This window comes from Phocoena phocoena, chromosome 19 (genome assembly GCF_963924675.1).
Source record: "Phocoena phocoena chromosome 19, mPhoPho1.1, whole genome shotgun sequence".
NCBI lineage: Eukaryota > Metazoa > Chordata > Mammalia > Artiodactyla > Phocoenidae > Phocoena > Phocoena phocoena.
Window position 1 is genome coordinate 30,890,830 of NC_089237.1, and position 14,225 is coordinate 30,905,054.

The window sequence follows — 14,225 nt, forward strand, 5'->3', positions numbered from 1 at the left end:
AATAATGATCTTTAGCCCGGCTCACACTTACCCGACCGTGCCTCCTCTGGGCCTCCTTTGTGTGCCTTTGGTCTGAAGAGATTCAGAGACCAGAAGCCAGATCGGAAATGTCAGCTAAAGCCAGACAGAACCGTGATGTGAAGTCTGCAACAGCAGAAGCAGGTGCAAAAAACACATATAATGCCTCCTGAAAATGACCGGGCTCTCTCCGCCACCAGGGGTATGGGGAACTGAGCTGATGGCAGCGGTTGGTCTTGTTGAGGGTATGTTTCAAAGATGCAGAGCTTTGCAGGTACGGCAGGACTGGTACGATGGAGCGTCTGCTGACAGGCGCTGTCCGATGAGACAGACCTAGGCTCAGATCCTGCCTCTGACACCTCACACATGCTAAGCCACAGGTTTTGTTTTGTTTGTTTTTTTTTTTGCGCTACGCGGGCCTCTCACTGTTGTAGCCTCTCCCGTTGCAGAGCACAGGCTCCGGATGCGCAGGCCCAGCGGCCACGGCTCACGGACCCAGCCGCTCTGCGGCACGTGGGATCTTCCCGGACCGGGGCACGAACCCGTGTCCCCTGCATCGGCAGGCGGACTCTCAACCACTGCGCCACCAGGGAAGCCCTAAGCCACAGTTTTTAAACCTTAAAAATGGGAATGGGAATGACAGCACCCATTTCCTAGGGCTATGAGAATAAAATGGGATAAGGGAGGTGGGCTTAGCAGAGTACATGACTCACTCATAATACATGTGAGTTATCATTAACATATTACTGTTACCATTATTTTATTAAAATTGGCTAGGAAGTGTCTTTAGCATTCTGTCCACCACTTGCAAGATATCCTTCCCTCAAGGGACCTCCCAGGTGGGTTTGAATTTTGAGATGCCGGCTGGAACCCTCTGGTCCATGCCGTAGAGTGGATATCGCTGTGGCTCTCTCATCCTGACAGATCTAATTGCAACAGCCAATCACAGCTGTTCAAAAGCATTATTTGCCCACCTCCCATTGTGCAGGATCCCAGGATGGAAAGGGGAGACCTTTGTATTTATTAATGAGCATCCAGGAACAAAGGGCCCCTTTGTTTTCTGTCTTCTCTAATTGCACAGTAATTACTCATCTATAATAAGAACGAGGCTGACTGCCTCCTGGAGGATTGATGGTTCATATTGTTGGAGAAGGCAGGCACCACTCTGAGATAACGTGCAAAATATCTTCCAAAGACTCAAAATCCTGCCTTTCACTGAGGAGAACTCACCAATCAGGAAGAAGACTGAGGACACAAGATCACATTGAGAAGCTAGAGCGAAGGAGGGGGCATCCCAGGGAGGGTTAATCGGGTGTGGTTTCCTGGTGTTCTGAGCCAGATTTGAACAGAGGGACCAAAGATGAGGACAGAGGGAAATGGACTGGCAGAAAGGACGAGGGCAGTGGCTGCCATGAGGGCACAGGAATGGGAACCAATAGCCCCGAGCAGGGAATGAACAACAACTTGTTGGCAGAAGCAAAGGAGAACTGCTGGAAACGAAGGGGGCCTCCCCATGATGGAATGCCCTCCAGGGTCTGCATTGCTCTCCTCCCCTTGCTCCAGACCACAAACCCAGCACAGCCCCAGGGATTAAGGGGTCAGATTGGGCTTTGCTGGGCCACTGCCAGGTTGATCTTCCTTACTCGGTTCTGTCTTTGCTGAGTTCCACTGCCATAAAGAATATGAGCCTCTCTCTCCCACCAATAGGACTGTATCAATTGGGCTTTCAAAGTCTCCCTCTCCCAGACTCTAGCCTGTCTCTACCTCTTCAAGCCTATATCACCACCGCCCATTAGACAGCCTCCCACTGTCCCCCAACCAGCATGACGTGGAGCCCAGAGTTAGTCAGCTAACGGGGAAGAGTATCTCTTACTGGGCAGCTATATATGAACATTTATGGAGTGTTTACAATTTCATGGTTTGTCACTTGTCCTTATGCCTCCCCTCTTGTCTCTCTAATCCACCCTGCTGTCTGGCTTGTCTAACAAACAAATCTGATGTCACTTCTTGGTTTCAGGCCTCTCTGAGGCTCCCAGTCACCTAGGTGAATCCAGGCTCTTTAGCATGGCACTAAGGACCCCCTGCTCTGACTCTGCCCAGCTCTCTAGCTAGCTGTTGCCCTCAACCCCAGTGCATTTTATTTTCTAGTCAGAGTGAACCATTTGCAGGACTTCAAAATCACTCTGTTCTTCTGGTGGCTTTGCATAAGCTGTTTCCCTAGGCTCCCTGGGGAGCTCCTATCTGTCCTTTAAAAGTATAGATACTCGCTCCCCTGTGAAACCTTCCTCGACTTCCCCCCACAGCTCTGTGCTCCTCCTTTACCTGGCTTAGGCATCATATTGTAAGTACACATTAGTCTCCACGCTAGGCTGGGAGAGCCTCTAGGGCAGGGACTGTGCTCTGGAGTCATCTATGAGCTTCCAGGGCTGCCAGCATCAGTCTCTTTCCCCCCCTTTTATCAGTACCCAGATTTGCCTTTGGAAATCCATCCTTCTTCCACTGTGTCGGAGCTCCTTTAGCTCCTTTAGCTGGGTTTAGAGGGGTCAGATCCCACCCTCAGTGATTGCTCCTTGTAACCTAGGCCTTAACCAAATAGCACAAAGTTCTGGACTTTTGCTAGAATCCTGGACCACCTGACGCCCCTCTTCTTCTAGACAGGGTAATTGTGAGGCAGGAAACTGCTGTAGCCATTTTGCCATCATAGGAAACCAACAAAAAGACAATATCGAAATGAGAAGGAGGGCAAAGCTAAGAAGACTGCAGAAAATGAGCCCTGAACACATGAAGCTCACTCTTCCAGTAGAGCTTCCAGGATGTCAGCCAATAAATCCCCTGTAATATTTGATCACACTGAGCTGGGTTTTCTGATACAGCTCAAAGTACCCTGAATCAAGGCCTAGGACGGTGCCTGTCACATATAATAATAATTACTGTTGTTGAACACTTAATAAGTATCCGTCAATTTCAACTCCACGGCAGATGTGCCCTGGGTCCGGTTCTGAAATCTGCATCTGAAAGGTTGGACTGTGAAGTCCTGGAGCCTGAGTCCTCAGCCAACACAGAGCTGGCAGCCGAGGCTGTCGGGCTTTCCCAGGACGTTCCTATATGTGCAGGGTGTCTGGGCGGCAGGTGAGTCCTTCATGAACAAACGTGGTTCCTCCCAGGGCTACTTAAAGGAGGCCAAAGACCCGGGTTCGAGTTCAGGGTTCTTTACCCTTGACCAAAGCCTCACTAACCAGGTAACCAGCTGTGTGACTTTGGATAAGTCACGTGACCACTCTGCAGGCCAGCTTTCTCATAAAAACAAACATGTAAAATTGAGCCCAAACCTTCTGCCTTTCTGCCCATCTCACGGGGTAGCTGCGGTAATAGACGTGACAGCCTTAGCTCTGTAGGAACACAAGGAGCCGTGATGTACCCAGGTATGTGCTCCTTTGATGACTCTCACCAACACGTGGGTTCACCAACTTTTGGGGCTCCCCAGATCCTGCAGTGCCCCCACCCAGCCCAGAGTACAAGGAGGGGATTCCTTTGCCCCTCTGTATTGGGCTCTATGTGCTGTTATAGAACTCTCAAGGGCACCATTCTTCCCACCCCTCCTCCAGACAGCAGGGCCTGTGCTCCCAAGCCAGCATGTGAGAAGGCCAACCAGCTCAGGGGGCGGGCACGGATGTGTCAGCCACTGAAAATAATTCCACTGATTTAAAAGACCATTAACATTCTCCCACTCCATTCACTTTAGGATTAACTCATACTTAGGTCTGGGCTTTGAGGCTAGTCACTAAATGCACTAGAGTTGATTTATCAAGTGCATGGTATTTCTATTACAAAATTATTGATTAGAGCTGATGTATTTTATCCTCAACAGAGATGGTCCAAAAGCCCTTGGAAAATGAATGAAGATGAGGTCAGAGGTGGGCAGCTCTGCACATTATTATAAATTCACCGGGGTTACTGAAATCCAATGCTGGACTCTTTACGGGCAAAGTCCCGGCTCTCCCAGAAATGAAGATTTTAATGACAAACTGAGAAACAAGGTGCCCATGCCCAGAGCACAAGGCAGCGACTGGGAGATATATGTTCCGGGACAGTCTTTCAAGTATCTGGCTGGTTAGCAGTCCTAACAGCTCACAGATTTTCTCTCCCTCTGGGCTACTGTGCTGGCTCTATTCCAATGAGAGGGTGTCCCCGCGACCTTACCCACAGATGGGCCATCTTGGGGTCACAGCCCCCAGGGGATGCTTGCTGCTAGCACAAGGGAGCCTGGGCGGGAAAGAAGAGATGCCTGCACTGCAACCCCGCGCCCCACCCCCCCCTTTCCTGGACGTCGGATTCTGCTAACGGAGGCCCAGGAAAGCCATCTTGAGCAATAAAGGCAGCACAGCGATCCATTTTCCTTTTCTAAATGAAGCTGACAGTGCCAGAAACAACGCATCGTGGGAAACAGGGGCTTTCAGTGGAAGGAATCTCGATTCTCAGACCACTGAAGGCAAGAAGTGTTACCCGCCTTTATATGCCTTGGTGCCTGGCACAAAGCAAACCTTCGGTACAGGCTTGTTGAAAGCAACACCTGGGAACCCTAAGGCTTGTGCCGCAACCGGTGCAGACAATGTCCGCAGCTGGAGGAGTGAGTGGACTCCCTCAGCCCCGAACACACAGGAGGCAAAGGATTTCACTGGGGACGTGGAAGATGTCCTGAGACAAAAGTGGGGTGGGTCTGAGATCTACTCTCTTCCCCAAAGTGTTTACTTTATGGCTCAAGTTAAATGATTTATTCTATCCCCAGACTTGAATTTTACTGGAACAGAAACTCAGGGATGTCCAGCCACAGGGCAGCAAAGCCAGACCTAGGATTCAGGCGGGGGTGGGGGGTGGGGTGGGGATTTTCTGCTCTCTCTGCCTCTGTCCCCACCCTCTTCTGCTGCTCCCCATTCTGGGTCAATCTACGGCTTCAGCAGCCCCGAAGCCTGACAGTTCCAGCTTCTCCCTCTGCCATTGCCCACTCCTACCCCCGTGAAGACTGGGCCAGAAGGCCGGCTCCTCCCAGATCTCCCTTCCTGGGCCTCGGGGCCCTCAATCTGGCCGGCCTGCCGGCTCACATTCAATCCTGGTCCACCCCGACTGGGCCACATGCCACGGGCTACCATTTTGCACACTCTTATGGGGACTTCCTGGGCTTCTGTCTCCTCTGATAATAACTTGCACCCTGAACGTTCAGATCCCACCTGCGTCCTGCAGCGTTGGGTCACAGCCACCAACCAGCCTGGCTTTAGGAGCAGGTCCCAGGTGGCAACTACTGCTTCATCTTCCATCAACTTACGAAGGTTAGGGATGCCTCCAAGAGCTCTAAGAGACCTCTGCACTGTCTTATGATTTGTCACCACAAATGGAGGGGAGACCAAGTGTCCAGAGATGGCTGACTGCACACGCCCTGAACCCAGGGCAGAGGCTGCAGGACTGGGAAGCCTTCCTGGGGCGATGCTGGCAAACTGTGGCCTCCTCTTTGGCTATTACAGGCCCCCTTCCTCTCCACCACGCCCCTCCCCTCCCCTCCCCTCCCCTCCTCATGAAGGGGTTCCAGTAATCTCCACAACAGGAATGTCACCCCTCTCACCCCACTTCCCTTCCACCCTTTCTCCTTTTACCTTCACCAACCGTAAGAACAAATGCCGACCTCGACTAAGACCAAATGCATCCCCTGTCTGCAGACTAAGGATCTTGAGATCTTAATCCCTCTCCCCATCATATTTCATTTCCCCTCCGACCATGTAGACAGGGCTGCCACAAGGACCTGAATCCTTGAAGGGCTGGATGTGAGCTGGCAAAGGACTCAAGGAGTAGAGGGCTTGGAGAAGCCTTGCTGCTAGGCCTTCAGAAGTAAAAAAAAGGCCTGATCTGTTCAAGAACCACAGGAGGAAGACAGGAACAAGGAAGAACTAACTGTAAGACTCCTTCCAACCCTGATTCCATTCTCTTTCACTATAGCTGGACACTATTAAGAGAGATCTCAGTTGGGAAGGCTAGAGCTGAGGGTGGTGACCCAGTCCTGGACTGGGGGAGCAGGGAGTGTGAGGGGAGGTGGTGGTGGCTGATGGCAGGAACATGGATCCAAGCCCTTTGGCAACATTGAAAATATGGAGCCCCTTCTCCTCCTGGCCCCCACGCTATCCTGCAGACAGCCGTGCTGTGCCGAGCTGTCCGAGGCCCTGTAATATCAACTCAACAATGCATGTTCTACAACTACGGCTACGGCTACCAGTACATCTACTACAGGCATGCATTTAGTTCAGTCCCACAGAGACATACAATCTAAGAACAGGCAGGGGGTGTGAAATGTTTTACTGGACAACAGGTGTTTCAGAGCTGTAACTAATAAAAAAAAAAAATCGAAAACGAAAGTGTACAAAAAAAGACATTTCTCGAGAGTTGGATATGAGTTTGTTTCTTGAACTGTTTCATCTGAACAAGCAAAAACATGCAAACCAGCTGGTACTAACAGGAAGCTGGACACTGAGAGAGGATTAATAGGTGTGGACAAACCTTCCCGCTGAGCGTGCTCAGAAGAGAGTTTGAGAGGAGGTGTGCAGATCCTAGTGTAAGAGAGGCGGGAGAGTATGCCTCAGAGACACTCTCACCGCAGCCCCAACCAAGCAAGAGAAAAGACAACAGAACATGACTCTCACACTCACCACCACCGTCAGGAGCTCATGTCACTAGATGGGAACAAAGCTGGCAAGTGTAAAGCACAGTAAGGGGTCCTGGCTGGGCTGGGGCTGGGCTGGGGCCGGGGCCTAAGACTCATACACAGACCCACCCGCGATGCCACCCAGAAATCAAATAGCCTGGAGATTCGAACCATTTCCCTCACTTGTCCGGGGGAGTCGTTTACCAAACTTGATTTAGGTTTTGGGGGAGGGGCATGATGAGGCCACTGGAACTGAATGGATACGATCAAAATAAACAAACAAAGTCTTGACTGAGCACAAGAAAAGATGACGTTTCAAACTTCCGGGTGAAGGTAAAAGAAAAGTGACACTGATAGTGAAGTCATCTAGGAGTCGCCGGGACCTCCCCCTGGGGGTCGCCCGAGCCCACCCACCTCAGGCCCAGGGCAGGCTGGCCCAGAGAAGTCGGCTGAGGTGGGTGCAGAGCTCCAGGCCCAGGGCCCTCCTACCCTGACACCGTAGCCCTGACGGATGCCGTTGCCCAGCTCATCAGAACCGAAGCTGCTTGCTTCCCACCCCACGGCCTCCGGCTGGAGCTTCTGCTCAGGGAGCTCCCCCGGCACGTCATAATAAGGAAGGGAAAACCCACACAAAACTGTGGAGCTTGAGAAAAATGAAAGTGCAAAGAGGGCCTTTCACAGTCCACCTGATCTCTAAGCCAAGCCTGAGAGCCCCTGGGGAGCAGAGGCCCTGTTTCCCACTGTTCTGAGTCCCCGGCCAGGTTCAGCATGGGACCAAGCCCAAGGGCGGCACTCCACAGACTCCCTAGACCAGCTTCTCCCTATGAGAGAATGCAGTTGAACTTGTAATGCCCCCCAACAGCCGAGGCTGTGGGGGGGGGGGGCGGCTGGGGGGCTGAAGGAGCATCCCTGTCCCCGGGGGAGGAGCTGGGATGGGTGGGGCAGGATTGCAGGAGGCGGTGAAGGTAGACCAGGCAATCAGCCCTCAGTGAGCCCCCCTGCTGGCCTGGGCCGATGCACATACCCAAATAAGTCTGTGTAGCCCCTCCCATACATGCCAAAATGCCACCCAGGGGCCACTATGACAGGTAAATAATTGGCCATCCTGCCAGACTTGGAGTCCAGATCATCTTCTAGGGGGAGGGAGGGAGGAAGGGGAGAGTCCTTACAGGTCAAAATGCACTAAGAGAAAGACAGGTGGAGATCTTCCTTCCCCAGCCTTGTAACCCTGCTCCAGGTTCACAGGGGGTAGGGGGTGGGGGCCGAGCTACCCTGTCTACACGTGGGCAGGTGTCCTCCAGCCTGGGCAGTGTTCTGACTTTGGCAGGCACAGCCCGGTCATCACCCTCGGGCACACCCAGGCTGCACTGGGGGGTGCCCTACAGCTTCCTGGCCGAGCCTGCATCCTGGGGTGGGCACCTCCGAGCTGAGGATTTACTCCTTGCACTAACCCAGGCTGGTGTGGGCAGGGGGTCTGGGAGCACACTCCTGGAGAGAATTCACTAACAGTGCAGTGATGAGCATGGCTGACCTAGAATGGCCTGTGGGAGACTTTGCTCCTGATGGAGATGGCTACAAATAAAACACCACTGATCCTGAAAAAAAAAGGGTGGTTGGAGATGGCTCTGACCTTTGGGGTTAGGAGTTAGAGGAGATGGGTGGGACTCCCGCCTGGCTCTGGGGGTCTGGGAGAGGGCAGGGGTGGCAGAAGGGGGCAGAGACCATGGGGAGACCACTCTCAGACTCTCAAAGAACCCCATGCTGCCCTTTAAACTTGCCATGAAGTCAGGGAGAATGGGGGTGGGGAGAGAGGCAGGGTTAATTTTGGGTTAAAGTTTAGTTTCATAATCCAAGTTACAATAAGAAAGAAACTGAACGGAGAAAACAACAACCAACAACGCTCAAAAATCTCAGGATTTTTCTTTTTGTTGTCCCTTCCCCCAGGCACAGGTAGGACAGAGGCTCATTTATCATGATACCAAAAAGCTCTCAAGTTAAAAAACCAAATGGAACAGGGAGACACTAGGCAGCTGTGCAACCCGCCCCCAGGGCAGGGGGACCAAGAGACGCTGGCCAGAGGGCCGGTGGGAGCTTCGGAGGCCGGCTGGGCGGGCGGAAGCCGAGGAAAGGCGCCTGGTGCCCCCGCCCAGCTCTCTGGCTAACGCCCTCAGCAGCCCCCTGAGAATTCCCTGGCCCCTCCAAACAAGCCCCCAGCGGGTGGCTCAGGGGAGTGGGTCCTTTGTAGCTTGAGGCAGTGCCAGTTTGCATGGAACGGATTTTTACTGACGTTTCCAAAGGGCCTCACTGTGCCAGTCTCTTACCACCGAGGGTTTGGGTCTTTTTGGCGTTTGCCCTCTGGGCTTTTAATGCCCCATTTCCTGGTACCCTCAGCAGCACCTCCCTCCCCCGGCCCTCCTCAGAGCCCTGTTACATCAAACTAAACTTCCCTGGGTGCTCCAGCACCCTGGCCGCGGGGTGTTGGGGGAGAGCTGCAAACCATGGCTCCCGGGTTTCGGAGGTGGGGGCCCTCTCGGTGGCCTGGGGGATGGGGGAGCACACAGCAGAAGCCCTGCTTGCTCAGGAAGGCAGAGGGCATCTTGGGGAGAGGGACAACGGCCCAGCTCCAGCCTGAGCCCACAGTGCCAGTGGGGAAAGGTTCCCAGCTCACCCCAAGGGTCCCAGACCCCCTCAAAGGTTGGATTTGGAGACCAAATGACCTGGGCGACCTCATGGGAGGGAACACCTAAATTTCCTTGGCGGCTAGAGTCTCGGAGCTCTCTGGTCTTGGCTCAGAAGAGAGTCTGGGATGGCCCGGGGGCTTCAGGAAGAGCAGCTTCACTCCCTGGGGTCAGGGTTGGCCTCACATTTGACCCTCAGGGACTCGGGGTTTAGCCCCGGATCAGCAAGCCCCCTTGCCAAGGGCAGCAGGGGCCAAAGGGGTGGGTTGCTCCAAGGCCAGGACCACATGGCTGGACTCTGAGTCTCCCTTGGCAACCTAGAGCTTCTCTGGCTGGGTCAGAGACTCGAGGCAGGGGGCCTTGTGAACCAGCAAAAGCCAAGGAGGGAAATGCCCACGGGTGCCCTGAAGCCGGTTGTCAGGTGAAGGGGCCCGTCCGAAGTCCAAAAGAAATCCATTTTTTCTCTTTCGAGGGAGGGAATCATCATCTACCTTTGGTTTGCGGTCCCGGGACTGACCCCCCGCTGGGGCCGCCCCCCGCCCCCCTCCGGGCTGTGGTGAGAGTGGTGGGCAGACGCAGCCACACATCCAACAGGGCCTTTACCTTCCCCTGCACACTGGGCATGCCTGGGAGCCGCCTGGCCCGCACACCTTCCTACCTGATCCTCGTGCTGCCGCCACCGCTGCCGCTGCCACTGGTCCATAAGCCGCTGCTGGGAAGCCTGGCAGAGAGAGAGGAGCTGGGGTGAAGGAGGGTCCTGGAAAGGGCCACGGACAGACGCGTCTCACAGGCCATGTCCCCCGCCCCGACACAGAAGACGGGGGTGGGGAAGGGATGTCCACGGGCCGGCCTTTGGGAGGGACATGGATAAGTGGCGCTCGGGCTTCTGGAAGGCACAGCATCTTTAGGCGTGTTTGATTGTCACACATTTGTCACCCGGGAAACTGGTTCTAGACGGCACACCAAAATAACGGAAGAGAATGAAGAGTAACTTCTCTTGAGAGCAGGGCGAGCTCCCTGCGGCCCCTGCACGGGCACCTTGGTGATTCCCCAGGGCTTGTCAAGAGCTGGGTGGGGTCGAGCACGGCCCGGTCACAGGCAGGGGTCCCTGTGGTGCAGTCAGCCCTGAGCCATAGGCAGGAGGCCTTGGGGGTGGCCTCTTGACACTACAGGCACCTTGGCCAGGAGACGGCTTAAGCCTAGCTGTTCTCCTGAGGCCTCAGGCTGGCTTGGCCATCTTGACTCCACACTTCAGTGCCAGCAGCATCACGGCCCCAGGCCTAGGGGTGAAGCATTCTGGGGGTCCAGCTCGGGGAGGAAGTGTGGGGCCGCAGAGACCGACGTGGGGTGGGCCTGTGGCTCTGGAGGCACATGAGGGGGATTTAGATCTGGTTCTTCTGTCTGAGCTCCACCGTCCCAATCAAGTTGGCATTGAAGGGTCTCCTGGGGGTTTTGATCTGACAACGCACCAGGCAGCAAGGCTGTCCCAGCAGTGGGACTAAACGTCAGAAGGACAAGGTGACCCAGCGTGGCTGCAGAGTGTCCAGGTGAAGGAAGAGGTGGGCACGTCCCCTCCCCCGGGCTTCTTTCGGCCACTAGCATGTTCACGCACGGCCACGCCCTGGGACACACACAGACACTCTCCCCCACGCGTGGAACAATCTACCTCCAAGCAGACGCTCGGAGGCCTGATCCCAAGACCCGTGTCCGGTGCCTGTGGTTTTAAATGATGTGCCAGAAGCCAGCAGCAAGCAAACAGCCCAACGGAGGGGCTCAGCGTTGGCCACTGAGCCTTCCAGATAAGGAGCTGCTACAGGACGAGGGCGGTAAGGGAACATGCACCGGGGAGCAGGGGAGGAGAGAGAGGGCCGTCCCCCAAACACAGCAAACTAGAAGCCCGCTAAACTCTAAGACTATTGCCCTAGCTACACAGAACTACTGGGGAGGAAAGAAGTTCAGAAGGGAAGGAGCTATACTAGAAACGTCAGGCTAAGCTACTTCAAATGCCAATGAAAAGAGACATACTTGCATTTAAATATGGTAATAGGGCTGTTGAAGGGGGAAAAAGAAAGATCCAGGTGAAATAAATGTACACAGCAATGACCCCTGCCTGCCAAGACCAGGGAAGGGACTCCCCCACCAAGTCCCCTCCCCATTTCTTCCAGGCAGGATCTAGATTTCTGAAGATGTGGTGCTTGCGCAAAGTGCTGAAGGAAAACAAGGAAGATGTCAAGTTATTTCTCCCCATCCCAACTGTACGCCAGGCTGTGCTGCAGGCCCCGGAGCAGGGCTCAGGGGACCCTGAGGGAGAAGGATGAGGGCGGGGACAGGAGGAAGGTCCTTATTCTTTTGTACTCTCTCACTTCTTACTTGAAACAGGTTTCCTTGGAAGCATGAAAAAAATGGTGGTTGGGGGGGGAGGGAGGGGGGACAGAGCTGGGGGAGGGGAGTTGAGTCAGTAAGAAGACTTAACAAAAGCTCTCTTTTCTGGAGTTGAGTGCATTTTGGACAAAAAGTCCAAGAGAAAGAGAGAGGAAAGAGGGAGGGAAAAAAAAAACCTGATCCAAGAAAGGAAATCCATTATCCCTAATCTCAGATAAAGGCTCCTGCTGGAGACCGCTCAGCAGATACTGCTAAGGGCTGAATTTAAACTCGACCATCAAAACGGGGCTCAGCGGAGTGACAGGTGTTGGGGGCGGGGGAGCAGGGGGGGGGAGCCCCCCAGCGTGCCCAGAACAGCAGAGACAGCCCTCACAGCACCCACTCTGTGGCGACACAGCCCGCCGTTCCCCCCGTCCCCCCGTGCAGCCTGGCCTCCTTGGGAATCTCCTAAGCAGGGAGGAGAGAGCGCCGCCCCAGCATCTTGCCCCGGGGCTGTCTTCTTCGTCCACTTCCCCAGCTCCCTGCCAACCCCCTCCTGTCCTGGGAGGCCGCCCAGCCTCACCGGTCACCCCAAATACGTTCTCCAGATGACCTGGCAGCTAAGCCACTGATGCTATTTCTAAGGCCAATGGGCTCTCCTTGGTGGCGGGGCTTGTGGGGGATGCGTGAGCACAGATCCAAGAAAGGGGTGTGTGTGTGTGTGTGTGTGTGTGTGTGTGTGTGTGTGTGTGTGTGTGTGTGTGTAGGTGCTGGGGCTGCCCCAGCCAGGGGCCGTCATGGGCCTACAGCTGTCCCCATGGAGTGCAGCCTGTCTCCAGGACGGCAGGAGGGACCTGGGGACCAGGAGCTTCCAGGGCTGGGCCCGGAGGAGGTGGAAGAACAGGGAGAGCCTTGCAGATTCGGCTTCTGGTCCTGTGCTCAGCATCTCTCCCCAGGCCCTCAGGAGCCAGGGCTCACCTGCGGCAGACTCCCTCCTTGGGAAACCTCTTATTTTATTTTTGAAGGGTTGGGGGTCTGGGTTGCCCTGGCAGGGGGTATTCAGGGGATTACTGCAGGGCATTAGGCAGACCTGGCAGGGCTCAGGGCTTCTTGCTGGGGCTGAGGCAAGCGTGGCAGAGCCCCTGGTCCATGAGTGCCCGTGGCCACCCTAGCACCCCACTGCCCAGATGACCGTCCCCCGTCTGCTGCTGGCAATGCGGAGAAGGGCTCCCTCCTCGACACAGCCTGTCCGGCCAACGCGTGAACGGGGCAACCAGGCTTCTCCTCGTGTGGCAGGTTAGCCCGATAGCCAAGTGCACAGACACGAAGCCTGTCTGGGTTCAAATCCCAGCTTAGCCACTTACTAGCTGAGTGACTTTGGGCAAGCTGCCTTAACTTTTCTGTGCCTTGGTGTCCCCATTTGTAAAAGAGATGGCGATATTAGTCAGAGATTAATAGATGCAAAGTGCTTACACGAATGCCTGCCAGGAAGTAAGCTTCAACAAGTGTTAGCTCTCATTCTGATGAAGCCCATCAGGTCTCTGTCCAGCCATCAGCCCTGCCCTCAAGACAGGGCTCTCCCTCATGCAGGGCTATTCCACCTTCTCCGGGGTTGGCCACATGGTCAGACGGTCATTAGCACACAGGAGGCCTGAATTCCTACTGATAACAGTGGTCTGGAATCTTTCAGGATGTCCCAACTTCATGATGTCATTTTACTGCAGCTAAATTTCCATACCTCAAAATTAGAATATGCGTTCTTTTCAGCTCTAACAACCGGGCCAAGCCAGCTGGCGTGACCCCAGTGGCTTAATACCTCCCATTTCTTAGCAGTGAATCAGGCAGCAACGAGAAAAATGTTTTGCTAATAAAACCTCAGGACTTGAGAGCTATACATTGCCTACCTGGCGACTCAGGTGTTAGGAAGGTAGTATGCCCCACCTGTTAGAGAATCTTGCATTCAAAAAGAGGCTGCCTGGGTACGAAAGAACGAAGCCCTAATGGTGGAATTCCAGGCACGGGCAGGTGCCACGCCTTCTAGGAGCTGTCATTCAGACCTAAAGACCCAATCTCACCAGCCTGGAGCTCCTCGCCCCACCAGCTCAATAAAAGGATCACTGGGTTTGGCATCAAAGCCTGGCCGCCAGCCTCAGCTGCCCCTGGCTTGCTTTATAACTTGAGCACCGTGTTTCACTTCTCTGCGCCCCGAGTAACCAACTCCTGTCTCCTGCAAGGAGGTCAAGCCAGATGACCTCTAAAATCCCTTCAGCTCTGAGCCTGCAAGGGCCTGTCTTGCTGGTGTAAGAGGATGACAAACCCAAGTCCCTCTGTCACTGGGAAGTGGTACCTCTGGGGTTGGCACCACCACACTCTGGGCTAAGTAACTCGTCTAAGTGAGAGCTGTTGCCATCCCACTGACAGTGGACGAGATGCTTTTCTGGACTTTCTGGATCTCTGGGAATTTAGTGCCAGTTAGAAGTCAA

At 54.4% G+C, this 14,225-nt stretch overlaps 1 protein-coding gene across 2 annotated transcripts in view; it reads right to left on the reverse strand.

The window, feature by feature from the left end:
* MSI2 (musashi RNA binding protein 2) overlaps window positions 1-14,225 on the reverse strand; it is a 379,231-nt gene that overhangs the window by 13,603 nt on the left and 351,403 nt on the right. For both annotated transcript variants that reach the window (XM_065896502.1, XM_065896501.1), the window contains exon 11: window positions 10,040-10,102. In XM_065896502.1, the coding sequence (XP_065752574.1) occupies window positions 10,040-10,102 (63 nt within the window). The remainder of the gene's footprint in view (window positions 1-10,039; window positions 10,103-14,225) is intronic.